This window comes from Capricornis sumatraensis, chromosome 17, assembly GCF_032405125.1.
Source record: "Capricornis sumatraensis isolate serow.1 chromosome 17, serow.2, whole genome shotgun sequence".
Lineage (NCBI taxonomy): Eukaryota > Metazoa > Chordata > Mammalia > Artiodactyla > Bovidae > Capricornis > Capricornis sumatraensis.
Genome location: NC_091085.1, coordinates 70,882,214 through 70,909,706, shown reverse-complemented (window position 1 = coordinate 70,909,706; position 27,493 = coordinate 70,882,214). Strand labels below are relative to the sequence as shown.

At 47.4% G+C, this 27,493-nt stretch overlaps 2 protein-coding genes across 2 annotated transcripts in view; one reads left to right on the top strand and one right to left on the bottom strand.

Annotated features, from left to right (window-relative positions):
• DAO (D-amino acid oxidase) lies at nucleotides 1-13,315 on the top strand. Its single transcript, XM_068990145.1, has 10 exons — nucleotides 1-194; nucleotides 2,197-2,311; nucleotides 3,320-3,396; nucleotides 4,441-4,506; nucleotides 6,145-6,199; nucleotides 7,664-7,768; nucleotides 8,664-8,746; nucleotides 10,581-10,698; nucleotides 11,359-11,457; nucleotides 12,628-13,315. Exons 1-10 carry the CDS (start codon nucleotides 1-3, stop codon nucleotides 12,757-12,759), a joined length of 1,044 nt encoding a protein of 347 aa, XP_068846246.1. The 3' UTR covers nucleotides 12,760-13,315.
• A 6,305-nt stretch (nucleotides 13,316-19,620) lies between these two features.
• Nucleotides 19,621-27,493, bottom strand: part of SVOP (SV2 related protein) — a 66,991-nt gene continuing 59,118 nt past the window's right edge. The window contains exons 12-16 of the mRNA XM_068989625.1: nucleotides 25,876-25,983; nucleotides 24,507-24,618; nucleotides 23,485-23,566; nucleotides 21,359-21,448; nucleotides 19,621-19,827 (exon numbers count right to left, since the gene is read on the bottom strand). Of these exons, the coding sequence (XP_068845726.1) occupies nucleotides 19,621-19,827; nucleotides 21,359-21,448; nucleotides 23,485-23,566; nucleotides 24,507-24,618; nucleotides 25,876-25,983 (599 nt within the window). The remainder of the gene's footprint in view (nucleotides 19,828-21,358; nucleotides 21,449-23,484; nucleotides 23,567-24,506; nucleotides 24,619-25,875; nucleotides 25,984-27,493) is intronic.

Genomic DNA, 27,493 nt, shown 5'->3' with positions numbered 1-27,493 from the left:
ATGCGCGTGGTCGTGATCGGAGCGGGCGTCATCGGGCTGTCCACAGCCCTCTGCATCCATGAGTGCTATCGCTCGGTCCTACAGTCGCTGAATGTGATGGTCTATGCAGACCGCTTCACCCCGCTCACCACCACCGACGTGGCTGCCGGCCTCTGGCAGCCCTACCTCTCGGAGCCCAACAACCCACAGGAGGCGTGAGTGAGGGCCCTAGTGGGTGGTCGGGGTTGGTGGGGCAGAGTCTGCAGAGAGGATGTCCCCTCTCAGGGTTCCTGTCCCCAAGAATGACTCTTCTTGAAGGCTTTGTCCTGACATGCTGTAAAAACAATACTAACACATATTAAGTCCTTACTGTGTGCCAGACAGATGCTACACCTAACTGTGGCCGAAAGGCCAAGAAGCCATGTGTGCCAGACAGATGAAGGTTTTGTCTCCATCTCTTCCTTAAACTGGGTGGCAGTCAGTGCCCAGTGCATCCAGCTATCAGGAAGACGTCTAAGTGCGTGGATTGATGTTCAAGGTTAGCAAAGAAGTGGCAGAGGTCATTGTTTCAGTTTAGAAGCCACCGACTGCTTCAACACAGGAACCCTCAAATGAATATTGGCTTGATTTCATCTTCATGCCCATAAATTATGAAACCAATATTCCTGATCAGTGGCAATTCAGGGGCCTGACCTCCTTCCATCTCATGGCTCTGCCATCCTGCTCGTGGCTGTCGATGTTGCCAGGAGCCAGTGAATGAATGTGGAAGGAGAGAGCATGAGGGCCACAAGGGAGGAGTCTTTAGAGTCCATTGGCCAGAATGCAGCCACATGGCTGCAAGAACCCCTAACGCAGCCACCCCTAACTGCAAGGCAGTCTAGGAAACGTGGTCGAGCTGTGTGCCCAGGAGAAAGATAAAGCGTTTGGAAGCGGTAAGCAATGTCTGGGTGTTTATGGGGGCTTGAGGGCGGGTGGGGGGTATTCCCAGAGAAAGAGCCTGAACCACAGGACTTCCAGTCCCTAAAGCAGTCAAAGCTTTCATTTAAACTGGCAGCTACATGATCCCAAGCTGGAGGTGGGCTCCAAATATTAATAGTCGTGATGGAGGATTCTTTTTTGTCTTTTTTTTTGCCACTTAATTTTTTTAATTGAAGGATATTTGCGTTATGGAATTTTGTGGGTTTTCTGTCATACATCAACAAGAATCAGCCATAGGTACACCTGTGTCCCCTGCCTCCTGAACCTCCCTTCCATCTCCGTACACGTCTCCCTCTTCTAGATTGCCACAGGGCCCATGTTTGAGTTCCCTGAGTCACACAGTAAATTCCCACTGGCTGTCTATTTTACATATGGTACTGTAAATTTCCATGTTACTCTCTCCATACATCTCACCGTCTCCCTGCTCACCTCCCGCCATGTCCTTAGGTCTGTTTTCTATGTTTCTCCATTTCTGCCCTGGAAATTGGAGCATTAAAAAAATTTTTTAATTGAAGCGTATTTGATTACAATATTGTTTTAATTTCTGCTGTACAGCAAAGTGATTCAGTTATGCATTCATATAATCTATATACACCTTTTTTGAAAATATTCCTTTCCATTATGGCTTATCATAAGATACTGAGTATAGTGGGTGTGGTCCTCGTGGTAAAGAACCTGTCTGCCAATGCAGGTGACGTAAGAGATGCAGGTTCGATCCCTGGGTCAGGAAGATCCCCTGGAGGAAAGCATGATGACCCACTCCAGTATTCTTGCCTGGAGAATCCCACGGACAGAGAGGTCCGGTGGGCTATGGTCCATAGGGTTGCAAAAAGTTGGACACAACTGAAGTGACTTAGCACGCGCATATTGAATATATTGTAGTTCCCCGTGCTGTTCAGTAGGACTTTGCTGTTTATCCATTCTACATATAATAGCTTACATCTGCCACCCCCAGTCTCCCACTCCGCCCCTCCCCCAGCCCCCCTCTCTTGACAACCACAAGCCTGTTCTCTGTGGTGGTGGAGGATCCTTTGTCCCTCCTCTTCCCTGTTAATGTTGAAATATGAAAAAGTTTATGGAGGGTGATTAGCACTTGAGTCACTGCAGAGTGAATGGGGTGAATTTCTGGATTTGGACACATCCTACCAGCCTGAGCACAGTTCCATGCAAGCCGACCCTTGGAGCTCTCTTGTCCAGCTCAGGGTATTAGGTGACCAAGACTCTGGGGGATCCTTTCAGGCACTGGAACCAGCAGACCTTCAACTATCTCCTGAGCCTCATCGGTTCTCCCAACGCCGCAAACATGGGCCTGTCCCCTGTCTCAGGCTACAACCTCTTCCGTGAAGCCGTTCCGGTGAGTGAGACATCTTTGGCCGTGAACCGTACATACAGCAGAGCCTTGATCACAGATCAAGGCATGCCAAAGCAGGGTGGGAGGAGAGGGAGGTCCTTTAAGCCCCTTAGGCAGACTCCTGCGTTCAAAACAGGTTTGCTTTAAGTTCTATCTTTGTGGGACTTCACTGGTGATCCAGCGGTTAAGACTTCGCCTCCCAAAGCAGGAGGTGTGGGTTTGATCCCTGGTTGGGTAGCTAAGATACCACATGCCTCCTAGCCAAAACACTACAACATAAAAGTGAAGCAATATTGTAACAAATTCAGTAAAGACTTGAACAAACAAATGGTCCACATTAAAAAAAAAAAAGTCTTGAAAAAAAGGAGAAAGAAATAACTAAGGTTTAAAAAAGTTCTATTTTTGCTTTAAAAATTATTTTTGCTTTCCATTTATTATTATTAAACTGCCTTCTAAGAGTATTATTAAAAAAAAAAGAAAGAGAGAGTGATTATTAACTCCATTATACAGACAAGAAAACTGAGTCTCGGAGAATTCAAGGTGGTCAGTGGTGAGGCCAAAATCTCCCCCTACTGGGTTGTCTGACCCTTCCCTCTGCAACTTTCCCCTATCATCCCTGGTGACCTTCACTGTCACCCCTTATTTTCCCTCCCCTATTTATGACTCTACCATATCATTCATTTTCAGCCTTATTCTTACCCTCGCGTAGCACCATGGTTAAGAACATGGATTCTGAAGCCCCACTGTGTGGGTTCAAATCTCAGTGCCACCATTAATTAGCTGGGTGACCACAGACAACTTATTTAAACTCTCTGAGCCTCAATGGGCCCATCTGTAAAATGGGACTAAAACTAGCATCTACCTCAATGGGTTGTGAAGATTAAATGGATTGGTATGAATAAAATGCTTGGAACAGTGCCTTACACATGGTAAACTTACATAAGTATTAGTTATCATCAGTCTTGCTGATGTTCATCCATCTCTGTGCCGCCTTCTCTTCTTCCTCTAAAGGACCCTTACTGGAAGGATATAGTTCTGGGATTTCGGAAGCTGACTCCCAGAGAGCTGGACATGTTTCCTGATTACAGGTAAGATTATTGTCATGGGTGAAGGAGCTGAGGCCACACCATTCAGATAGACTTATAGGGAATATGGTTTAATTGCTAAGTTTTGTCTGACCCTTGTGACATTATGGATTGAAGTCCGCCAGGCTCCTCTGTCCATGAGATTTTCCAGGCAAGAATACTGGAGTCAGTTGCCGTTGCCTTCTCCAGGGGATCTTTCCAACCCAGGGATCAAACTCTGGTTTCCTGCATTGGAGGCAGATTCTTTACTGACTGATCTACGAGGGAAGGCCAAATTTCCTATTCCATCCCAGGCCTAGAGCCCCTGGGACTCTGATCTCTCAGTGTTCTGTCCAACCCCTTCTGGAAACCCATCTATCCAAACTGTGCCTTAGACTATGGTGGTAGGGGGTATGGATACAGATCTCAAGCCCAGAAGTTCCATTTGTTGTTGTTAAGTCTTGTCTGACTCTTTTACAATCCCATGGACTGTAGCCCGCCAGGCTCCACTGATCATGAGATTTACCAGTCAAGAATACTGGGGTGGGTTGCCATTTCCTTCTCTAGGGGATCTTCCTGACTCAGGCATTGAACCCACATCTCCTGCATGGGCAGGTGGATTCTTTACCACTGAGCCACCAGGGAAGCCCTTGGAAGTTCCATACCACTATGTAGATGGGGAAACTGAGCTTCAGAAAGACCAAGTCACTTCCCCAGGTCACACAGCAAAGTGACCACAATAGAATTCCAACCCTGTCCAAACCCCTCTATTCTTTTTTCTACAGTCTGATGCTTCTATGATCCTCTCCTCACCTTGCTCCATGTCTGAATCTTCTCTACAGATTCACATCAAATCCCTCTTATGCACCCCAATGTCAAGGAGGGCTTTGATAGAAAATATTTCCTTGCTTTGAGCTGAAAATTGCTTTCCCTTGAATGTCACCTGACGGTCCCTGCTCTACCCTTTTATGGGCCCAGAGAATGTGACAGCCACCCCTATTTGATAGCCTTCAAATACAGCTCTGATTCCAATCCTCTCTTCCCACCTTTTGCCTCTTGTGATTCTAGCTATGGCTGGTTCAACACAAGCCTGATTTTGGAGGGGAGGAAGTATCTGCAGTGGCTGACTGAAAGGTGAGATTTTCAACTTTACTTTGAAGAAAGCAGCTCCCAGGAACGAGGGTTGTAGTGAATGACAGTTCATGGGATTTATCTTTGTACTGCGTGCGTGCTCAGTCACTCAGTCATGTCCAACTCTTTGCGACCTCATGGAGTGTATAGCCTGTCAGGCTCCTCTGTCCATGGGATTTCCCAGGCAAGAATACTGGAGCAGATTGCCATTTCCTTCTCCAGGGGATCTTTCCAACCCAGGGATTGAACCCGTATCTCCCGTGTCTCTTGCAGGCAGATTCTTTACCCCTGCGCCGCCTGGTAAGCCGTAAATGTTGATGAAAACCTTTAGGTTTGGTGGGAGCTATCCGTGGTCCTGACCACCTCTGTGCAGTAGGACAGTGCTTTCCACACCTGGTTGAAACCACTCAAGAAGCTTTTTACATGTGATATTTATTGTCAGCCTCACCAAAATCTGTGATGTTAGTGTAATAGATTTAAATAGATTCTCCTAAGTTTTTCCAGGTATATAGACATCATCATCAAGCATAAGCTGGCTTTTATTTTTATACCTCATGTTTGTTTTTTGTCTGACTGCTCTGGCCAGTACTTCCAGAACAACACTAACTAATGCAGATGATAGTGGGTGTCCCTGTCTTGTTCCTTTTGTTGATAAGAATCCTGTAGTATTCTCAATTAGCAAACATTAGCTTGAGAGCTATATCTGTATCTATATTCACAAACATTCATATTAAGGAAGATTCCATAAATTTCCTGTATGTTATTATTTTATTAATATTTAAAAATCTGGAATGGATGGTGACTTTCCTCAAATGACTTGGAAAGGTTTTAAAAATATAAATTTCAGGACCCTATTTTATAGCTACTGATCAGATTCTCTGGGGTGGGGGGAGTCAGAAATTTATATTTTAAAAAGTCCTCTGAGTGACTCTAATCATCAACCAGGCTTGGAAATCATTGTATCAAAACATGGTTACATCTCCTAACCTTAGGACACTCATGACTCCTGTCCAGCCTCTCCAGGGAAGAGTGTCCCCAGTTTTTCTACTGATATCTTGAGGAAACTAGAAGGGTAAAGTAATTACGAGATTGTGCTTTAGCTTGTACAGTGTTTTACTTCCTCTTCTCCTAATGTTTCTACTATATTCCTAATAGTGACATACATTTTTTTCCTCTGTGAAATTTAAGGGGAGAGGTGGGTGTCCCCAGCCTACCCCCTTCCTCATGCTCTGCTGCTGACAAAGGAGCATTCGGCATTGACCCAACCCTGCCCGTCCTCTGCTCTGTATCTCATCCCCTTTGATAATACAGAGCAGCATCACGGGTAGTAAGAGTTTCGGTTTCGATTGGGTTTCGGTCCCAGTCCCATCATTGACTCACGATACGACCTTCAACAAGGCCCTTCTTCCATCTCCATCTGCTCAATGAGGGGCGTGGATCATCTCAGGTTTCCCAAGGGACATTTCAGAGGCCACTGGTCCATCAAGGTGCTAATGAACCGACTGGACTGTATAGTCATATTCTCAAGGAGCATCCTGTAGGACTAACATCCTCAAAAGGTTCTTTGGGAAATGTCTACCCCCCACCTGCCGTCCTCAGAGAACTGAATGCTTGATTTTTGGATGTGTTTGATCATCCCAGGTTAACTGAGAGAGGAGTGAAATTCTTCCTGCGGAAGGTGGAGTCTTTTGAGGAGGTGAGCTGAAGGGCCAGAAGGGGCTGGGTGTGGGAGAGAGGAAAAGAAGGGAGGCCTTTGCTTCCTGTTACAGGGTTGGGGAAGGCCTTCTCAGGCTCCCAGATTTCCTGTGAGGCCTGTCCAAGACTTTAGGCCTATTTTTAATCCCAGAAGGACTCGGGCATTCTGCCTTGATGTGGGAGGCAGAAGCAAAGGAACAATGGAAACATGGTGGCCATTAGGGGCTAACCTGTGTCTGGGCCTCAGTGGATTTTAGGGCCAGAGAGCTGGCTGCCTCGTCTCACTCTCAGCCACAGCCCACTCCTCAAGTTTTAGATGTTTGGCTGCTTCTTAACAACATCTGGGTTGATGTTGATACAAAACAAAGTGACTTAGGTCCAGAGTGACACCACCATCTGTAATAATGATAGTAGCATGCACCATTAGCAGGCCCTGGCTACGTACCAGGAGCTTTGCTATATCACTCAATCCCAGCACCCAGAAAAGTGCTTAGCACATGGAAGACTCTTGGTACTTGCATGGGTGCATACTTAGTCGTGTCCAACTCTTGGTGATCCCAAGGACTGTAGCCCACCAGGCTCCTCTGTCCATAGGATTTTCCAGTCAAGAATACTGGAGTGGGTTGCCCTTTCTTCCTCCAGGGGATCCCCTGGAGGAGGGCATGGCAACCTGGGTTGAGGGGATCTTTCCAACCCAGGGATTGAACCCACGTCTCCTGCTTTGGCAGGTGGATTCTTTACCACTGAGCAACCAGGGAAGCCCCCTTGGTACCTACTAAAATAAAAGAGCATCTGCTCTAGGTCAAGCCCTGATGGGCACTTGGAATGCATACTTGAATTAGACACAGCTCTCATTCCCAAGGGGCTCAGAGTCCAGTGTAGCAAATACTAGCTTATGAACAATACCAGTGTGTTTCAGGAGTGACCTGTAAGGAGAGTCACTGGGGCTGGGCTGGGAGTTTGGGTACCCATGATGCTACGTCTTTGAGTTATGGAGCATCGAATACAAATGCATGGAGCTAGGGCTTCCAACCCACCTTCTGCAGATGTCTTGGCAGAGAAGGAGGAAGAGAATGAAATAAAAAGGAGGCAGGACGAGGGAGAAACTATCTCTGCATCCTTTCTGACTTCTTCTGGAAGGTTCCAAGGTTTCCCCCTTCTGTAGTACTCCTTTCCAAACACATTATAGCGTTTATATCACACTGAAACCAGCAGCCTATGAACAGACAGTACCAGCCCCATTTAATAGCTAAGGAAGCTGAACCTTGTGGAGGGCATAGGGCATTTCTGAGGTCACACAGTAGGTAAATGGCAGGGCAGTATTGGAGGCAGGTCCATGGATTCCTCATTGAGCCCCACTCCCTAGCTGTTCCAAAGGGAGCAGGGAGCTGCAGGGTGGAAGAAGCCAAGGGATCCTAGGGTCCTCAATCCCTTTCAACCCACCTGCCCTGTTGATTGCTACCAGGTGGTAAGAGAAGGCGCTGATGTGATTATCAACTGCACTGGGGTGTGGGCTGGGGCGCTGCAACCAGATCCCCTGCTGCAGCCAGGCCGAGGGCAGATCATTAAGGTAAGTCTGAAGGTGAGGGATGAGCTCTTGCTGATAGATTGTTTCTGCCTGCTTATTTCATCTGTAAAGATAGAGGCTGAATCAAGACTTCTGAGAGAGGAGCCCCTACCAGGTCTTCAGGGAATTTGCATGTTAAAGAAACAAGAAGAACCAAGAACACAACCCTCCCAAATATACTCTTTTATTTTTTGGCAGAGTTCTTAATAGTAAAGCATGTATATGTGTGTGTTTGTTCGTACATGGGAGCTGCATATGCCAGTATCAAAATAAAAAGAGCGTATGTCTGCTAATGCCAGACCCAAGCACTTCATTTTGTTAATTAATTTGACCCTCACAGGAACCTTTTGAGATGGGTACTATCACATCACCATTACCATCTTACAGATGGGAAAACTGAGGCATGGAGGGATTAAGTAACATGTACAAGTCCATACATACCATAGTAATTGGTGCAACTGGGATTAGAACCCAGGTGCCTGAGTGTGTAAGCATTGTTCCACCCCACCTCTCACTGTGTACATCTGTCTATGTGCGAGGCATGCCTATTTGTGAGTATGTGTGCTTATGTGTGCCCATGTGAGCACACACGAGTGCATTCATAGGTATGTGTGTTCCCAAGGTGAGTGAACGTGTGTGTGCATTTACACGTGTATTGGGTTTCTCTGTGGATGAGAATGTGTGATGCTTTGGGAGAGTCACCAAGGGTGACTGTCCATTAGGACAGCTCTTCCTGCAAAAGTAAGTGGTCACGTGCAGACTTGGGACAGAGGAGTCATGGGAAGGCCAAGGGATGACTGTGCCACTCCTACCAGAACATGTGGTCATAAAGGGACCAGGGGAAGGGAGCCCACTGATCTGACTCTCCTGGTGAGACTTCTCTGTCCTCAATCAACAGGTGGATGCACCATGGTTGAAACACTTCGTTATCACCCATGACCCTGAGAGAGGCATCTACAAGTCTCCATACATCATCCCAGGGTAAAAAGAATCTGACATTGTAGGGCGAAGGAGGGAATACCTTCCTGTTCTTTTTATGCCCTTCCTGCTTGCTCCAGGGCTCTTGCTTCATCTTTTCAGGTTTTTTTTCCCTCCAATGTTTTTAAGTGAGGCTGAGCAAAAATTCAATCCCTGAGAAGACAGGACTTAGCCTTACCTGGGCTTTATGTTGAACCTGATTTGGGATGACAGTAGCGATGAGGCTGGAGACAAAGGTAGTGGATGCGGACGGCAGTAACATGAGCAGCGTTGTGAACGGCCATAAACGGAGTGGTGGTGGGGCTGATGATAGTAGTGTTGATGGAGGAATAGCGGGAGCAGGGATCAGTCCAGGTCAGTCGCTCAGTCGGGTCTGACTCTTTGCGACCTCATGGACTGCAGCACGCCAGGCTTCCCTGTGCATCAACTCCTGGAGCTTGCTCAAACCCATGTGCATTGAGTCGGTGATGCCAACCATCTCATCCTCTGTCATCCCCTTCCCCTCCTGCCTTCAATCTTTCCCGGCATCAGGGTCATGTTGTTATAGATGAGATCAGTGTGGATGATGGATGGTAAGTGAGTGGGAATTGGGGGTGGTAGTTGGTGCTGATGTAGATGACACTATTCATGTTGACTGTTACTAATGAGGCGGGGACGTCCCTGGTGGTCCAGTGGCTAAGATTCTCTGCTCCCAATGCAAGGGGGTCGACGTTGATCCCTGGTTGGGGAACAAGATTCCGCATGCCACAATAGTCAAAGATCCGACGTGCCACAACGAAGACCGGGTGCAGCCATTTTTTAAAACTTGGCAGTCACAACAGTCTCAAAGGCCACATTAATGGCGTGACTGTGCTGACGGCCTCGACGACAATTTTAGTGGTGCGGCAGAGAGGATAGTGCTTATGCAACGCTAATAGTGGTGGTAGAGATGGTGAAAGGAGTTGATGGTGACGACATGTTACTGGTAGCAAGGGAGGCAGTAGTGAAGATGATGTTGATGGAGAAGAGAGTATTTTCCCCAATATTGCTGAGATGTCATTGACATATAACACGGTGTACGTTTAAGATGTACAACATGATGATGTGATGTATGTCCATACTGTGAAATGATTACCACAGTAAGGTTCGTTGACACATTCATCACGTCACATAATTATAGTTTTGTGTATGTAAGTAGATACATACATATGTGTGTAGATCTTGGTGAGAGCATTTAAGATCTACTCTCTTAGCAACATTCAAGGATATAATACAGTATTGTTAACTATCATTATCATGCTGTACATTAGAAGGGATGACAATAAAGACTGTGATGTTCATGGTGAGGGTGGAGGTGGTAGCTGTTGATGGTGATAACCATGGCAATTGTAGTGATGTTGGTGTTATTAGTAGGGATGATAATGTTTGGGGTTTTTTGAGGTTTTTTTATATTTAATATTTTATTTTATTGAGTCTAGTTGATTTACAATACTGTGTTAGTTTCAGGTGTACAGCAAAGTGATTCCATTATACTTACACGTATATTAATTCTTTTTTAGGCTCTTTCCTCATTTAACACAGAATATTGAGTAGAGTTCCCTGTGCTACACAATAGGTCCTTCTTGGTTATCTGTCTTATAGTGTGTGTATGTGTGTGTGTGTGTTCATCCCAAGCTCCTGATTTATTCCTTCCCCTCCATCCCCCCTTTGGTAACCATAAGTTTGTTTTCCATATCTATGGGATTATAATGTTGATCTAGGTAAATACGGTGATAAGGGTGAGCATGGCAATGACTCCTCCTCCCTTATCTCAAAGGCTTCATTTTCCTTCATCTTTGACCTTGTTCACTTTATCCAGGCTCCAGGCAATAACTCTTGGCGGCATCTTCCAGCTGGGGAACTGGAGTGAGACAAATAACATCCCAGATCACAACACCATTTGGGAAGGCTGCTGCAGACTGGAGCCCACACTGAAGGTAAGGTGGAGAGAGATATTCTTGCTCTAGACCAGGATCCTAGCAGCTTGATGATCATAAGGAAACTTGAGGGTGGGAAGATAACTGTGACTGGGACAACTGAGCAAAATAATTCCAAGAAGGGACTGGCAATGGAAGTCCTGCTGTGGGCCAATGAAACCTATCCAGTCATGGCTAAGGGTTGCTCTCTCTTGAGGTGACATCCCATCCCCCAGACACCATAGGCTGTCTTCGCGTGGAGCAGTTGTACTCTTTGCAGAAATCTGTTTTCACATGTGTCTGCTGGTGTTGACAACAATAGTGACAGCAGTGACGGTGGGATGGAGTGGTTGGTGCTGGCGGTGAGGAAAGCTCATGGGACTTCCCTGGCAGTCTGGTGCTTGAGATTCCACATTTCCACTGCAGGTGTGTGGGTTCTGTCCCTAGTCAGGGAACTAGGATCCTGCATGGAGTATGGCCTGGCCAAAAGAAAAACAAATCTGAATGTGGTGATAATGATGGTGATGAGACCATACTATGGTGGTGGCTGGTGGTGATGGTGGCTAATAAAAAACCATGACTGGTGATGGTGGTGAGGTTCCAAAAGCTGTCTCGACCACCTACAAATGGCATCAGGGAAAAAAAAATCCAGAGTTGAATTACCAATGCTTTTTCTCCCAGGATGCAAAAATTATCGGTGAATGGTCTGGCTTCCGGCCAGTACGCCCCCAGGTTCGACTAGAAAGAGAACAGCTTCAGTTTGGATCTTCAAACACAGAGGTATGTTTTCTTGGCAAGGAAAGCAACACCCTCTCCTGACACCTAAGAATGCACTAGCATTCTGAGGAATAGTCATACTGACTTCAGGCAGGGGCCATAATGGCTAATAGCCCCTCCTCTATAAATGGGGAATTGAGGCCCAGCGATGGCAAAGGACAGGCTCAAGGTTATACAGAGGGCAGTGCTCCCATCTGCTAAAGTCTGTGTGAAGTAGAAGGAAAAGGGGGTGTTTACTGAGCATCTAGTTTGTGTCCACGACAAGAATGACCCAATTGAATCTCCCCTACAGCGCTTTGGGACAGGGATGGTTGTCCCCACGCTTCAGATGGCAAACTGGGGTTCCCAGAGGTGGAATTCACTGGCCTCTGTCAGACCAGTGGTGAGGGCAAGGCTGGGAAGTAATTTGAATTTGAGTCCAGTGCTATTTCTCAGATGTCCATATTGGGTTGCCCATCATCTCTTGAGGGCCCCTCATCTCCTCTCTCATAGGGTGGGAACTGGGCTTATTGAAAAGATGAGGATTGTCTGGGGTTGAAGAAATCTAGGTCACCCTTCCTCCTTTACCCCGGTCATATGGCGTGTGTGTGTGTAGGAGAGTTTTGTGTATGTAATGTATGTGTACAGAGAATTGGGTGTCCATCTGTAAGAGAAGTTGTCTGTGCAGGGGTGGGGTGGGGGAGTTGGGGGGAGAGTCACATACAGACTGTAACTCCCTGTTAACGGTTTCAGCTTTGAAAAAGGCCTCTGGGGTCTAACCTCTCCCAAGTTCACCTATATGGTACCCCTGGTTTTCTTTCCTCCCAAGGTGGGTAGGAGAATCTATTTATTAATACAGGAGGTTCAGCTGTCTGGAGCAGTATGGGAATGAGGAAAGTGATTTAGGGAACTTCAGATAATTTGATGTGGGGGTGAAGGAAATCTCTGATCAAGTTCTAGATGATTCAACTTTTTCTGTGCTGAGTGCTCAAAGCAGGTCCACTTCCAAGTAGAAAAGTCTAGAATGTTGAACTCCAGTTTTCCAAACACCCACCCCTTACTGCTCTTCCTGGGGTCTGCCATCCTACCATGGTACCAAGAGAAGTTCTAAGACCATCAGGCTTGGCCCAGGATTCTTCAGGAAGCTCCTGAATCTTCCAGGGCAGCCCAGAACTTCTCTCTTGCCTCTCCCAGGTCATCCACAACTATGGCCATGGAGGCTTCGGGCTCACCATCCACTGGGGCTGTGCCCAAGAGGTGGCCAAGCTCTTTGGGAAAATTCTGGAAGAAAGGAATTTGCTCAGGACACCACTATCCCACCTCTGAAGATGCCAGTGACCACCGCCTCCCCTCACTAACTCCCTGCTTCTCTCAGTCACTAAAAACTGTGCTCCATCACTTGCCCCACCCCACCCCACCCCACTCCTGACTTCTTTCTGCAAGAAGCACAACGTGAAAGGAAACTACAAGGTTAATTCCAAGAAGTGAGTATGGCTCTTCTGATGGCCGAGGTATCTCTCGAGTCCACTTATATGGTGTCATTGCTTCCTTTTTCCTCCTAAGTTGGGTAGCAGAATCTATTAACATAGGAGGGTCACCTGTCTGGAGCAGGACAGCAGACACGAAGAAGTACAGCCAGAGCTGTTACCCAGTGCGTTTGCAGAGGAAGGAAAGCTCAGAAAATCCAAGTGGTGAGACAGCTCTGTGTGAGGAGGGTTGAGGAAGCTCTGAGTAAGAAGGGTGTGAGGAAGCTCTGAGTAAGGAAGCTCTGAGAGAGGAGGGTGTGAGGAAGCTCTGAGTAAGAAGGGTGTGAGGAAGCTCTGAGAGAGGAGGGAGTGAGGAAGCTCTGAGTGAGGAAGCTCTGAGAGAGGAGGGTGTGAGGAAGCTCTGAGTAAGAAGGGTGTGAGGAAGCTCTGAGAGAGGAGGGAGTGAGGAAGCTCTGAGTGAGGAAGCTCTGAGAGAGGAGGGTGTGAGGAAGCTCTGAGTGAGGAAGCTCTGAGAGAGGAGGGTGTGAGGAAGCTCTGAGTAAGAAGGGTGTGAGGAAGCTCTGAGAGAGGAGGGAGTGAGGAAGCTCTGAGTGAGGAAGCTCTGAGAGAGGAGGGAGTGAGGAAGCTCTGAGTGAGGAAGCTCTGAGTGAGGAGGGAGTGAGGAAGCTCTGAGTGAGGAAGCTCTGAGAGAGGAGGGTGTGAGGAAGCTCTGAGTGAGGAAGCTCTGAGTGAGGAGGGAGTGAGGAAGCTCTGAGTGAGGAAGCTCTGAGTGAGAAGGGAGTGAGGAAGCTCTGAGTGAGGAGGGTGTGAGGAAGCTCTGAGAGAGGAAGCTCTGAGTGAGGAAGCTCTGAGTGAGGAAGCTCTGAGAGAGGAGGGTGTGAGGAAGCTCTGAGTGAGGAAGCTCTGAGAGAGGAGGGTGTGAGGAAGCTCTGAGTGAGGAAGCTCTGAGAGAGGAGGGTGTGGGGAAGCTCTGAGTGAGGAAGCTCTGAGTGAGGAGGGTGTGAGGAAGCTCTGAGTGAGGAGGGTGTGAGGAAGCTCTGAGTGAGGAAGCTCTGAGAGAGGAGGGTGTGAGGAAGCTCTGAGTGAGGAAGCTCTGAGAGAGGAGGGTGTGAGGAAGCTCTGAGTGAGGAAGCTCTGAGTGAGGAAGCTCTGAGTGAGGAGGGAGTGAGGAAGCTCTGAGTGAGGAGGGAGTGAGGAAGCTCTGAGTGAGGAGGGTGTGAGGAAGCTCTGAGAGAGGAAGCTCTGAGTGAGGAAGCTCTGAGTGAGGAGGGTGTGAGGAAGTGCTCAGTGAGGAGGGTGTGAGGAAGTGCTCAGTGAGGAATGCTGACTGAGGAGGGAGTGAGGAAGCTCTGAGTGAGGAGGGTGTGAGGAAGCTCTGAGTGAGGAGGGTTGAGGAAGTGCTCAGTGAAGGAGGATTGAGGAAGTGCTGAGTGAGGGAGGCTGAGGAAGCTCTGAGTCAGGGAAAATGTGAAGAAATGCTGAGTTAGGAAGGATGTGAGGAAGCGCTGAGGGAGGGAGCTTGTGAAAAAATGCTGAGTGAGGAGGGTCTGAGGAAGCCCTCAGTGAGGAATGCTGACTGAGGAGGGTGTGAGGAAGCTCTGAGTGAAGAGGCTCTGAGTGAGGAGGGTTAAGGAAACATTGAGTGAGGGAAGGTGTGAGGAAGCGCTGCATGAAGAGAGGTAAGAAGAAGCTGTGTTAAGGGAGGGTGAAAGTGGGAATGTTTCCCAGATTCCCAACACTCAGGAAGCTCTGAGTGTTGGAGGGTAGAAGAAGTGCTGAGTGTGGGAGCTCTGAGTGTGGCAGGCGTGAGGAATCTTTGAGTATGGCAGGGTGTGAGGTAGCTCTGAGGGAGGGAGCTCAAAGTTAGGGAGTGGAAGCTCTAGTGAGGAGGCTCCGAGGGAGGAAGGTTGTGGAGGCTGCTAGTGAGGGAGAGGGTGTGGAAAGCCTGAGTGTGGGGAGTCCTGAGTAAGGGTTAACGTGATGCAGCTCGCGCGAGTGAGGATGTAGAAACCATGGTGCAGTGAGGCCACAGAAAGCACTTGAGGGAGCGCTGGAACAGATTTCACGGCAGGAGGAGGCCAAAGAGGTGAGACACTGAACAACATGTAATGCCTGTTCCACACTCATGCTAGAACCATGCTATCTTGATTACTTGTAGCTTTGTAGTAAGTTTTAAAATCCCAGCTGGGATTTTTGATAGGGATTTTGTTAAATTTATGAGGTCAATTTTAGGAGTTCTAATATGGACACCTTAACAGTTTTAAATCTTCAGATTCACGGTCATGGAATGTCTCTATTTTTTTAGATCTTTGATTTCTTTCAGGATTGTTTTATAGTTTGTAAATGTCTTGGACTCCTGTAAAATTTATTCTGTTTTATCCTTTTTGATGCTTTGTGAGTAGAATTGTTTAATTCAGGAAGTGCTCTGTTTTCTGGCATGTGGGGGTAGGAATATTTGAAGGGGTTCATCATCAAATATTCTTGATTAATGGAGAATGATTATATGTGATGTATCTAGATGTTCAAATGTCAAGGAATCGGAATACAGTAAAGTACCAACAGTGACTAAGTCTGACTGTAATCATGGAATCTAGACTGTAATCATGAGGAGCCAGAAGGGACTTCAGAATGTTCTAGAGCTTTGGGACTGGCCTCCTGTGTGCCTCCCACAGCACTCTGTATTCCTCCATTAATGCCCGTATGGCTCTGTGTCCCAGTGTGCAGTGTTTTCTCCACACTACACTATGAGTTCATGAAGATAAGGATCATGTCTTAATTCTTTTCTGCATCCTCAGTGCTGAATATCATACCAATACATGGTAGATATTCCATATGCCAAGACATAACCCATAACAGTTATGATGAACAGACTTGAGAGTTTACCTATGTGTTGCTATGGGTTCCAGGCATACCAATAATTGTCATGACCAAAGCTGCCATGTTTGTACCTCTTGACCCCACCCCTCCCTGACCCTACCAATTGGACCAATGCTGAACTGGACCAATCAACTTCCTCTCTTCAGATTTTGAAAGTGGGACACTGAACAGCTGAGTCAGCTATGATTGCAGAGCTGAACCCTGGTGAGTGGAAGCCATATGCAAGGTTAGGTACACGCAGCAGCCACGAGGGGGCAGAAGGAAGCCAGTCTGCAGAGAGGGACAGAAACCAAGGCCTCAGATCCAGAGAGAGGGCTGGCTCCAGCCCTGGTGGCTATTTTGCAGTTCCATTTATTTCAGAGAACTTTCCAAGGCTGCAAACTGGTTGCCCATCAACCAAATCTGGCCTACAGATGAATTTTATTAGACTCACACGTTTAAAATTTTTTAACAATCCAACACACTAAAGTCAAAAAAATTTTTTTTGATCTAGCATTCAATATTTTGGAGATTTCACATAAGAATCCAGATTTTTGTCTTGAAAATCAGGTGACCTTATGGTACAGTATCAGTTGGAGCTGAGTAGCAGCTACTGCCTTTGGACAGGGCCCATGTCCTGTACTCTGCCACAATCTTCCCCTCTTCCTGTTGTTCCTTACACTTCTGTTTCCCACATTTATATTCCCCAGGAAGTTAACTACTGTTCCCAGTCTTATTTTAAAATTTTACTTCTTAAAGCTGTTCTATTCCTTGCAACTATAACAGCCTTCATGAGAACTCTGTGTCAAGGTTTCTCTTGGCTATCTCCCATCCCACCATCATTGCCTTCCTTTTCTGTACTAACAGAATCTCAATTTTGTGTTCAAGAGGCTCTGGGTATCCCTTGATCCAGTGGGAGGTAAGCCCTTCCTTCCCCAACTACGGGAGAGCTCATGCTGGGATTGGCATGTAACCCAGGTCTGACTAACGCAAAGCAATAGTAAATCTGTAGGACTTCTCTTTCCAGCCAAAACAATAGACTCTTTCGAAAGAAAACCTGTTGTGACTGCTCCTTCCCCATTCTACCTCTTTTGAAAAAAAACTTGATGCCTGGCACATTGGCAGCCATTTTGCCACCATGAGGTTTCACACTTAGGGTCAATGGCTGACATGCAGAGGAAGGTGGGGAGGGAAAACAAAACAAAACAAAAATGCTGGGTCCTTGATGACACTGTTGAGCTGCAGAACCTTCCCTGGAACTGTCTGACTCTGGGCCTGTTGTTAAATGAACAATTAATACTCTAAAGGGTTAAACTACTATTGGTTGGTTTTGCTGTTACTGACAGCTCAAGGTTATTCCAGTCCTTTGATGTTTATTGTCATAACCAAGGAAGACTTCTGATATCATCTTTCAAGGCTCTATGTTGCTTACCATTATTTAAAAATACTACATATCCATATTCAAAGTCCATCTCTAAGATACTCTTTTTTTCTCACTGCCAACACATCTCATGTGTGTATTCCTGAGCACACTTAAAGTAAGGGAAAGAAAGAAACCATGTAATCCTGGCTACCTTGAACATTCTTTACCATTTTCTAGTCTTTCCTAACACTGAGAGAGACAGATGATATTTCCATTAATGGAAAGGGAAGCATTTGGATGGTTCAAAATTAGATACAAAGGTTTTCAGCTAAAGGTCTCATGTGTTTCAGAGGCTTGCACAATGTTTGTGGCAGCTCTTATTTCATTCAATAATATCGATTTTATAAAAGGGCATGCAATTTAGAAGACCAAAAGTGTTCACCTTTCATTTTCTTGAGAAAACCCACAGTTACAAGCTTCTTTACTCCAGCCCCTGGAACACATCTATGCCCACCAAGTTCTCCTTCCCCACCACAGTCCCCAGTTACTCCAGGTTATTTGAGGGTGAAGAGAGTGGACTTTCTCATCTGGCAGTGTCTGGTCAGCTGAAAGGCAAAAAAGACAAGCAAAGGTTCTTTGTTACCCAGGAGAGTTCAGCAGACCAGAAATAATTAGAGCTTTAGCTACTCATGGTCCAAGAAATGTGGGTGACAGAGAAAGGAAGCTCTGCCAAACTGCCCCCTCTGACTGCCTGGGCCCCGGGGGTGCTGCAGACCATATATCCAGGGACATGGGATCATTTGCAGTTGATTTAGAGCCTGGGCCTGAAGAAGCTGACCACTATGATCTCTACACCATTAGCAGAGAGTGTTGCTTCCAAACAGACTCAAAGTCAGCAGCCAACTGTGCACCTTTCCCCCCTTGTTGGAAAGATCATCATATTAAAGCATACAAAAGCATCAAACTTACCCTGAATGGACAAAGCTGGCAAGACCATTAAGTCGAACCATCCCTAGGACATTATGACAAACAGACAAACTCCAATCCTTTCAATGTCCATCACCAACATGTTTTAATAAAGATGAACGTACACATTTGGCTTCCTCGAAATGTTTACTTCAAGCAGACATCTCCAAGCAGAGGGTCATTCTTCTCTGGCCTTTGATGGGATCTGGAAGCTTCTGCCCTCCTTCCCTAGGTTTCTGCCTCATGATGGAGAAAAGGCTCATAGAAACCAAACCCTGGCAGTGGATGTTGTCTGCTGAGAACAGCATCTGCCCTTCCTCTGGAGGCAACCCCCAAACCTGGTTGACCTCTCTGCTCTTTGAAAATACACATTTCATACATCTGGAATTCCCATTCCTCCTCCGCACAGCATCTCTGCCATGTGGTCCATCACCGGAACCCAAGGAGTTGCCTCTACGGAAAGACCAAACCAGCCCTTGACTGCAGGGGTGGCAGAGAATCCAGGGAGGAAGGGATCCTGGTCCCCTGACCCTGATGGGAGTGGGTGGTTGGGGGAAGCCTCTTTCTGTTTCCCTAGCCACATACCACACTCAACTCCCAAATGCTGAAACCTGACTTAACTGTTTTCTTGCCCCAAGAGTCAGCAGTCAGCCTGACTGAAGAGGCAGCCAGAAAAGAAGCCCCCCAGAGTGGCCTTTTCTACTTCTGAAGGGCAGGCCCCTGCTTCAGCTGTGGGCTTGGTTCTCACTTTCCTTTCACCTCCACCTCCAATTCCTGGAGGTAACAACTCTATGAGGTTGTCATCTGGTGCAAGCCCAGCTGTTCTCGTGGTCACATTTGGATCCCCTGGAACCAGAGACAGTGACTCCAAGAAGAGGCTAGGTGGAAGCATGTAAGAGACTCAAGTTCAAATGCATATCCATCTTCCAAAGTCTCTGCTACTCAAGCCCTGGGGATGCAAACTGAGGGGCCCCTTCCCCAGGAGCATTTCTCAGACCCAAGAAAAAGCTGCTCAGGCCACACCCAGGTCACCTGCTTTCAAAGAAGAAAGCCTGGGGCTGGGGATGCAGGAGAAACCTAGGAACAGATTCAGTGGGTGCCTGGCCTGTGTCATCTTACTGGACACCAGATCTCACAAGGGTCCGTCCGGGCCTGGACTGTATCTACAGAGATCTTTTGGTTGTTGTTCACCAAGGGTGTGACTGGCTGACTCTGGATGGTGTCCGGCTGGCTGGTGTCACTGGGCACTTCTGAGGTGGCAGTTTTCCCATGCAGAGTCACAGGTTATTAACAGGCCTCCACACACACAGAGAACCTCCCAAAGCAAAGGCCTCCCCATCCCCGGGTGGATCTTGATGAATATGAGCAAACAGTCAAGACACAAAACCTTGTTGGTCTGGGTGGTACCCTTGGATGAGTTCTTGATGTGGGCAGTGATGATTGGTGCCCCCGCTGGGCTCTACCAGCTCCTCATGCTGTACAGCCTCAAAGACCAGTGCAGCCCCCCATCGGTCACTACTCCTGAGAGCCCGAGTTCGACCTGGCAACACCTGTGCCATGCGCCCCTCGGCCAACCATCTCCTGCCCCCACTCCCGATGGCTGGACTCCTGCAGTCCGCGGCCTTTGGTCTCAATAGGCAAAAAGCAGGAGGCCAGGGCGGCCAGGAGGCAGCAGCCACTGTAAACGGCCAGCGTCAGGTACACGGATGATTCCAGCATCACCTGGGGGAGGGAGACACACGCTGGTGAGAGTGTCCCTAATGACGCACGGGCCCCACCAATCATACAGACGATACTGAGAATGCCAGGTCCTCCTGGAAGCCCTCTTTGTCACTGGACTCCCACGGAGTCCTCATGACAGCTTTATGAGGTACATACTCCAACCCCACTTTACAGAGGGAAAAACAGGCTCAAAAAGGATTAAGTAACATACCCGAGTTCTCATAAAGACCAAGGATGGGGCTGGGATTTGAACACAGATCCCATCAGACTCGAGAGTCTGTTTTGTTTTTGTTTTTGCCACACCAGGAGGCATGTGGGATCTTAGTTCCCTGATGAGGGATCAAACCCACGCTCCTTGCATTGGAAGTGCAGAGTCTTAACCACAGTCCTTCAAGAGTCTGTTTATTTCCTCTCAAAACAGTACATCTGCTGGCTTCTTATCTTCATGACCCAGGCAAATCACGCAGCAGGTCTAAACCTCATTTCTTCAGCTGCCAAATGGGCAGAAGGGCAGAGGTCACCTCCCAATGAGAAGATGCCTCACTTGGCAACATGCAGGCACTTGGCAAGTTGTCAACCAGTGCTAGTTAATGGACAATGTTCAAACACAACGGTATTGGGACAGAACAACTTGGCCAAAACACATATTAGGATTCTATTTACACAGAAGATTCAGAAGAGAAAAAATTCACACAGACAGAATGCATACCAGTGGTTGCCAGGGGCTGGAGGGGCCGGAGCTGGGAAGTACCTGTTTAATGGATCCGGAGGTTTATTTGGGGGCAAGGAAAATGCTTTGGAACTAGATCAACATAGTGGTTCCCGACATCATGAAAGTGCTACAGGCCAGTGAATCATTCACTTTCTTTTTAAAATTTTATTTATTTGGCTGTACCACGTGGCTTGTGGTATCTTAGTTCTCCAACCAGAGTTCGAACCCGGGCCCTGGCATTAGAAATGCAGAGTCCTCACCACAGGATTGACAAGGAAGTCCTTGAATTAAAACGGTTAATTTTATATTACATGACTTTTACCTCAATTTAAAAAAATATTATTAAAAACTGGAAAAAAAATGAATTGGATATTAAAAAAGCAAAAAGACTCCAATAAAATAAGCTTCCCCCCAAATAGACAGAAATGCTTCAAGATACAAAGACCTGAAAAACTCCGCAAGGACATTTGAATCATCCAAATCAGAAACTGGGGACTGGGACATTAGTTTCCCTCTAAGGCGTGGTGGTCTGTTTATTCTAATCCAAACTGTCCTTGGCCAAATCATCAGAAAGGGCAGAGTTTGACTCCCAGCCCCTCTACCTCCCAGCTGTGTGAGCTTGGACAAGTCCTGTGACTCTTCTGAGCCTCCCCTTTCTCCCTTGCGTACAATATGGCTGCTTTCGTAGGGCGGATTGCTAAGTTGAGATCAGGTCACGCACACACACCAAGTGCCATGCAGAGGCTCAGCGTCTGGTAACGGCTTGCCACCATTGGCTTTGGTCACGCCCACCCCCCCTATATTTGGGGTGACACCTACCTGAGCAATGAATGGAGTGATGAGGGCGCCCACCCTCGCCATGCCGCTGCAGGTGCCCAGGCCCAGCGCTCGGGTCGCCGTGGGGTAGACCTGAAACACAGCCGCCCAAGTGGCTGCCATGAGAAAATGCAGGCCCCTCCCTCCTCTCTAGCTCAGGAATGATGGAATTCACCCTGTGGGCGGGCCTGAGTTAGGGTCAGTCTTGTGAGGGCGGGGTGGGGAGTCTTACCCCAAAGGGGCCAGGAAACTCAACTAAGAAGGCAGGAGGGAAGCTGGCAGTGGGAACCTAGGAACGGGGGTCCTTTCTGCCCTGCGAGCTGTGCATGCTCACTCACTCAGTCACGTCTGACTCTCTGCGACCCCATGGACTGCAGCCTGCCAGGCTCCTCTGTCCATGGGATTTTCCAGGCAAGAATGCTGGAGTGGGTTGCCATTTCCTCCTCCAGGGGATTTTCCCGACCCAGGGATTGAACCAGGGTCTCCTGCATTGGCAGGCAGATTCTTTACTGCTGAATCATCTGAGAAGCCTCTGCCCTGGGGGGTTATAGCTGAATAAATAAATGAGTAAGTATGAAATTCCTATTTTTTTTTCTATCATAGAGAATTTCAAGCACAGACTAAAGTAGAATGATGGAATCAATCATCTAGGACCAAGTACAGTGGCCTGTGTTGGGTTTTTTGTTTTTGCTTTTTAAAAAAATTTTTGGCCATGCCTCATGGCATGTGGGCTCTTAGTTCCCAGACCAGGGATAAAACCTGTGCCCCTGCACTTGAAGCACAGAGTCTTAACCCCTGGACTGCCAGGAAAGTCCTGCCTGTGTTAGTTTCAATGACATTCATTTCCTTTCCCTCCTAAATTATGATAAGGCAAATCCTGGAGGGGATATAGTTTTATCCACTAGCTATTTCTGTATATGCTACTTTGAAGATTTTTGTTTTTCCTCGTAGAAAAAGACTGCGGACATCTCCGATGTCCATATTTGGTCTTTTCCAGTGTGTGATTTTTAATGGCTATGTAGAATTCTATCATTTGGATCAATCATCATTCATTTAACCAATTCTTCCTTGGGCCTAGCCAGCTGGAATAGCTTAAGCCAGGAGTCAGCAAAGTTTTTCTTAAAGGGCCAGAGAGTAAATAATCTGAACTCTGGGGGCCAGCTGGTCTCCAGCAACTACTCAGCTCTGCTCCTGTAACACAAAAGCAGTTGTGGACAACAGTACAGGAAGGGCTGTGGCTTGTTCTGACAAAGCTTTATTAATGAACACTGACACATGAATTCCATATAATTTTCACATGTCACGAAATATTGTTTTGATCTGGCATTCAACTGTTTAAAAACATAAAAACCATTCTTAACTGTTGGACTAGACAAGAACAGGCAACAGGTTGAATATGGCCCGTAGTTTGCTGATTCCTGGTATTTGCCATTGTAGACGCCGGGCCTTCCAATCTCTGCAGGGCCAGCAGCCTTCTCCTGATTCCTTTCTGTGAGGCTCCAGCAATCAATCCACAAGCCTCTGTTGAGGGGACACTAGGCCAGATGAGGGTCAAAGCGAAGGAGACCCAGGCCCTGTCCACAGGGAGCCTTAGTAGGAGTCTCCTTGGGGGACAGGCCATGTGGCAGGACTAAAAATACCAAAGAGGGACACAGACAGTGAGGGTAAAATGAAGTCAGGGGAGGGGGGATATCCTGGAGGGCTTCCTGGAGGAGGCAGGGTTGGAGCTGGGCCTGGAAGGTTGGGTGGAGGTGTCAGGACTTAGGATGATGACTCAGAGTGAGGGCTCTGGAGAGCTGGGCAGACCTGAGCAGGGGGAGGGGGGTCCTTCTCAGCACAGCATCTGATACATACTATTCTTTCCCTCTCTTTGCCCCTATCTAAAATAAGGTGAGATAAAATAAATATAAAACAAGTAACCCATCATCCCTGAGTGTGGGAAAACGGACACGCTGTCACGTGGAGTGTAACTTCAGGCAATATTTTAGAGGTTGGTGTGCTTTTTCAGTCTTTCTCAAGGACAAATTTCAGTCAGAGGAGCCCACGCTTCGTGTTTCTGGAAGTAGAGCTTCTCCCTCCATCTGCCCCTCCTCACCACTGCTCCCAGGCATCCCTTCCCACCCTCCTACCTCAGGTGTGTAAACGTAGGCTGCTTGGAAGCCTCCAGAAATAAATGCTCTTGCAATGAAGAGTAACAGAGTGAGCATATTTCTAGGAAGAGGAAAAAAAAAAAGCAGATGAGCAAGTATTAACATTTTTTTTTTTCTGACAGTTTCTTTCAGCAGTCTTCTCTGCCCAGGTAGAATTTATGCCCTAGAAATTGGCAAAGCCCACCTTACCCAACACACATTCAGGTAGGCATGCAGACACACACACCCCAGTGGTCTCTCTGAAGGCCGGCTTTTATAAGTTTATCATTCTCCAAAGTTCCAGGCTGAGATGGAAACATCGGTGGTGCCCAGGGTGGGGGTGAGGTTGGGGAGAAGTGACATAAAGCATCCAAAGTCCAGGTAGGACCTAGTGGGGACAGGAATTGAGCTAGGAACCAGCTGAACCAGAGAAAGTAAACTTCTCTTCAGTATTTTGAGGACAATCCTGATCCCCACCCCCCTGTTCCATCGTTCCCACAATGTCTTTGAATATCAGCATTCCCAGATCTAAGCTACATCTCCAGACTCTTCACAGATCTCTCATCTGCAGGTTGGTCTGGGGTCTCTCCAAGGTCAGCACAGGCCAGTTCTACCTTTGGAGGTGCTTGATAGATGGAAAAAATGGAGCAATGCCGAAAGCAGATTATAAAAAAGGACCTTGAAATAGTGCCATGGAACAAATGAACACTTATAATTCATATATGAATTAAACAGCTAAATGCATGCGCTCACTGGGAGATGATGTCAAACGTCTAAATGTGATGGTGACGGAGCAAACTTGGGACCAAAGTGCCCTCCTACCCTCACCCCCGTCAGAGGCCCCAACTTTAAGCATGGGGCAGTTATGAGGCAGCCAATAGACTCAGTCCTAGTGAGGGGTTGGAGGGATCTTTCAGATGACCCCCAGAGGGCGTAATCCACGGCTTGCAGGTCCAAGGAGCCACTGACCACCAGCTGAGAAATAAGCCAGCTGGCCACAGAAAGCTGGTGTCATGACCCACCTTCCGACACAGATAAACAGTAGGAGGCTGCAAAAGGAGAAGACGACGAAGCACAGGGCCATGGTCTTCTTGCGGCCCAGGCGGTCAATAATCCAGAGAGTCACAAGGACACCTGCAAGGGAGCAGGGGTGCCATGGGAGGTGGCGTCCGACACGGCCCCCACGACCCCCCCATCCTGGTCTTCACATGCTATGTACTCCCCTCCCCTTGAGAGTGGGCTAGGTCTCATGACCCACTTCTAACGACTAGAATATGGCTGAAGTGATGCAATGTCACTTCATTTTTTTGAGCCAAAAAATTTTATATGGCGAATTCACTGGAGGCCTAATGGTTAGGACTCTTGTGCTTTCGCTGTGGAGGGTGTGGGTTCAAACCCTGGTTGGGGAACTAAGATCCCATAAACCACATGGAACAGGCAAAAATTATTTTATATCAATATTTGATTATGATAACAAAACTTACAAAAGTGTAAAAACAATCACTTAAAACTGTACTTTCCGTAAATGTCATTAATGTTACTAGACGTCTACAGTCTGCTTTAAAATGCATTGAGTTACACAGAAACAAAAGTGACTCCTCCTGGGAAATCGAATGAGGGGTGGGAGGAGCTAGGGTAGTAGACTATGGTTTCATTATAATCCCTAGTACAATTGTTTTTTCCATGTGTGTGATTACTGTGATGAAGTGCTTAAAAATAATGCTATTTTAATAAAGCGAGAATGGCCTACAATTCAGAGTGCTTGTACAGGCACAATAAAAACCTGGTGCTTAGATTTTTTAAAAAATGCATTGTGTTATATGTTTCCAGTTCAGTTCAGTTGCTCAGTCATGTCCAACTCTTTGCGACCCCATAGATGGCAGGATGCCAGGCTTTCCTGTCCATCAGCAACTCCCGGAGCCTACTCAAACTCATCACGTCGGTTATATGTCTATTACAAAGTATATCTGTGAATCTTGGGCAGGGATTAAGATTATAGCTTTTTAAAATTAAGTTTACGCCAGAAGTGACCTCCCTAGTGACAAACGGACATATGTCTATAAGACTGGCATAAGACTGACAATCCCTGGTCATCCAGTGGTTAGGATTTAGCACTTTTACTGCTGTGGGCTCATGTTCAATCCCTGGTTAGGGAACTAAGATCCCACATCCCGTGGGGTGCAGCCAAAAAAAAAAGGATGACGGAAAAAGACAGATCACCTTTGCTTTCTGTGAAGCATACAGTACAATGTCAGCCCCTTCACAGTTCTTGGCTTGTAGCTAAAGGCTGAAAACAAATCCCAGAGACGGGATTTGCTTCCAGCTGGCATGAGGTTACAGCCTCGTTCCCAGGCTGCGCTGTCCCAGCCCCACCTGGCGCAGGCCCCTCACCTGGGAACTCAGACAGGGTGGTCCACAGCAGGTCCATGTAGTCCTCCTCACTCAGGTACTCGCAGGCCAGGCTGCACTTTGCCTCCACTGCCTTCTTCCGGCTGGAGACTGGGAGGTGGAGAGAGGGAGAAAGAGGAAGAGGCACCCGGTGTTGAATCGCACCCTCCCATTCCCCATGTCTCCTTCCCTGGGGTGATCCGGCTGGGATGCTGGGAAAGGTGCACAGGCTCAGGACTCAGACCAACTCAGCGTGCCTCCCCCCGACCCGCAGGTCAGAGCTCCATCTCTTTAAGCCCCAGCTTCCTGACAATCCCGGGGCTAATACACCCTCGGGGGCAAAATGGTTGAGAGGCTGGAAGCAGGCTGTGTACATGAATGTGCTTAGACCAGAACTGGGGCTTCCCAGGTGGCACAGTCGTAAAGAATCCACCTGCCAGTGCAGGAGATGTAGGAGATGTGGGTTCAATCCCCGGGTCAGGAAGATCCCCTGGAGGAGGAAGTGGCAACCCCCGCCAGTATTCTTGCCTGAGAAATCCCATGGACAGGGGAGCCTGGCGGGCTGCAGTCTATAAGTTAGCACAGTGGAACACAACTGAAGTGACTTAGCACACACCGTGACTATTTACTCACCTCTTTCAAGTCTTTCTTTAAATCTCATCTGCTCCATCTTGACCACCCTGTTTAAAACTCTGACTTACCCATGGCCCCTTACTCTGCCCCACACTCCTGACCTCCCTTACCTTGTGTGATCTTTTTGCCCTCATGTCATCTGTTAGGAAATAGAGTGAAAGACTTTGAAATGGCGTAGCATCCTGTCCTGTGAATCCTTACAGGTTATCTCACCTTTCACATCCTTAAGCTCTTTCACAACTTCACATGATAGAATACTAACACTAATGCCAAGGATTCTTGTCCACAAAAATGCAAGTTGTGTCTGGCAGTGATGCATTCGATTATCAGCCCTCCGCACACTGCCAATTTTTGGCACGTTGCTAACCTGCGAAGGGAGGGGCTGCAGAAACAAGGGAGGAGTCGTCAAGACATACTTGTGCAGCCTGGTTTCTCCTCAAGGAATACACATCAGAATATCTTTGAGTTCTGTAGGCACTAAGGTCCCCACCCAGAAGGAGGGTGGCAACTCCAGAGTGAGCACAAGATTCCTGGGACATCACCCAGTTACCTCACCACCAACCAATCAGAAGAAAGCCACACAACCTGCAGCTCTCCTCCTCCACCACCAAAATCTGCCTATAAAAATCTCCCCCCTAAACCACCGGGGAGTTCAGGGTTTTTGAACAAGAGTCAACTCATTCTCCTTGCCTGGCCTTGCAACACACCTTTCTCTGCTCCAAACTCCAGTGATTTGGTTTGTCTGGCCTCACTGTGAGTCAGGCACATGAATTTGTATTCCGTCACGGGAGCAAAGGATTTAGGCTTAAATCCATACCAAACCCCAAACTTATAACTGAACTGCTTCCTCAGGGCAGTTCCTTTAAGACTCTCTCACACCCCCCAGGGAGATGGGACTCTGCTATCTCATTAATAATACCAATCTTCATACCAATAAACAAAACAATTAACTCAGATTAAGAACGCTTCATATGAAAAAGATAATTGG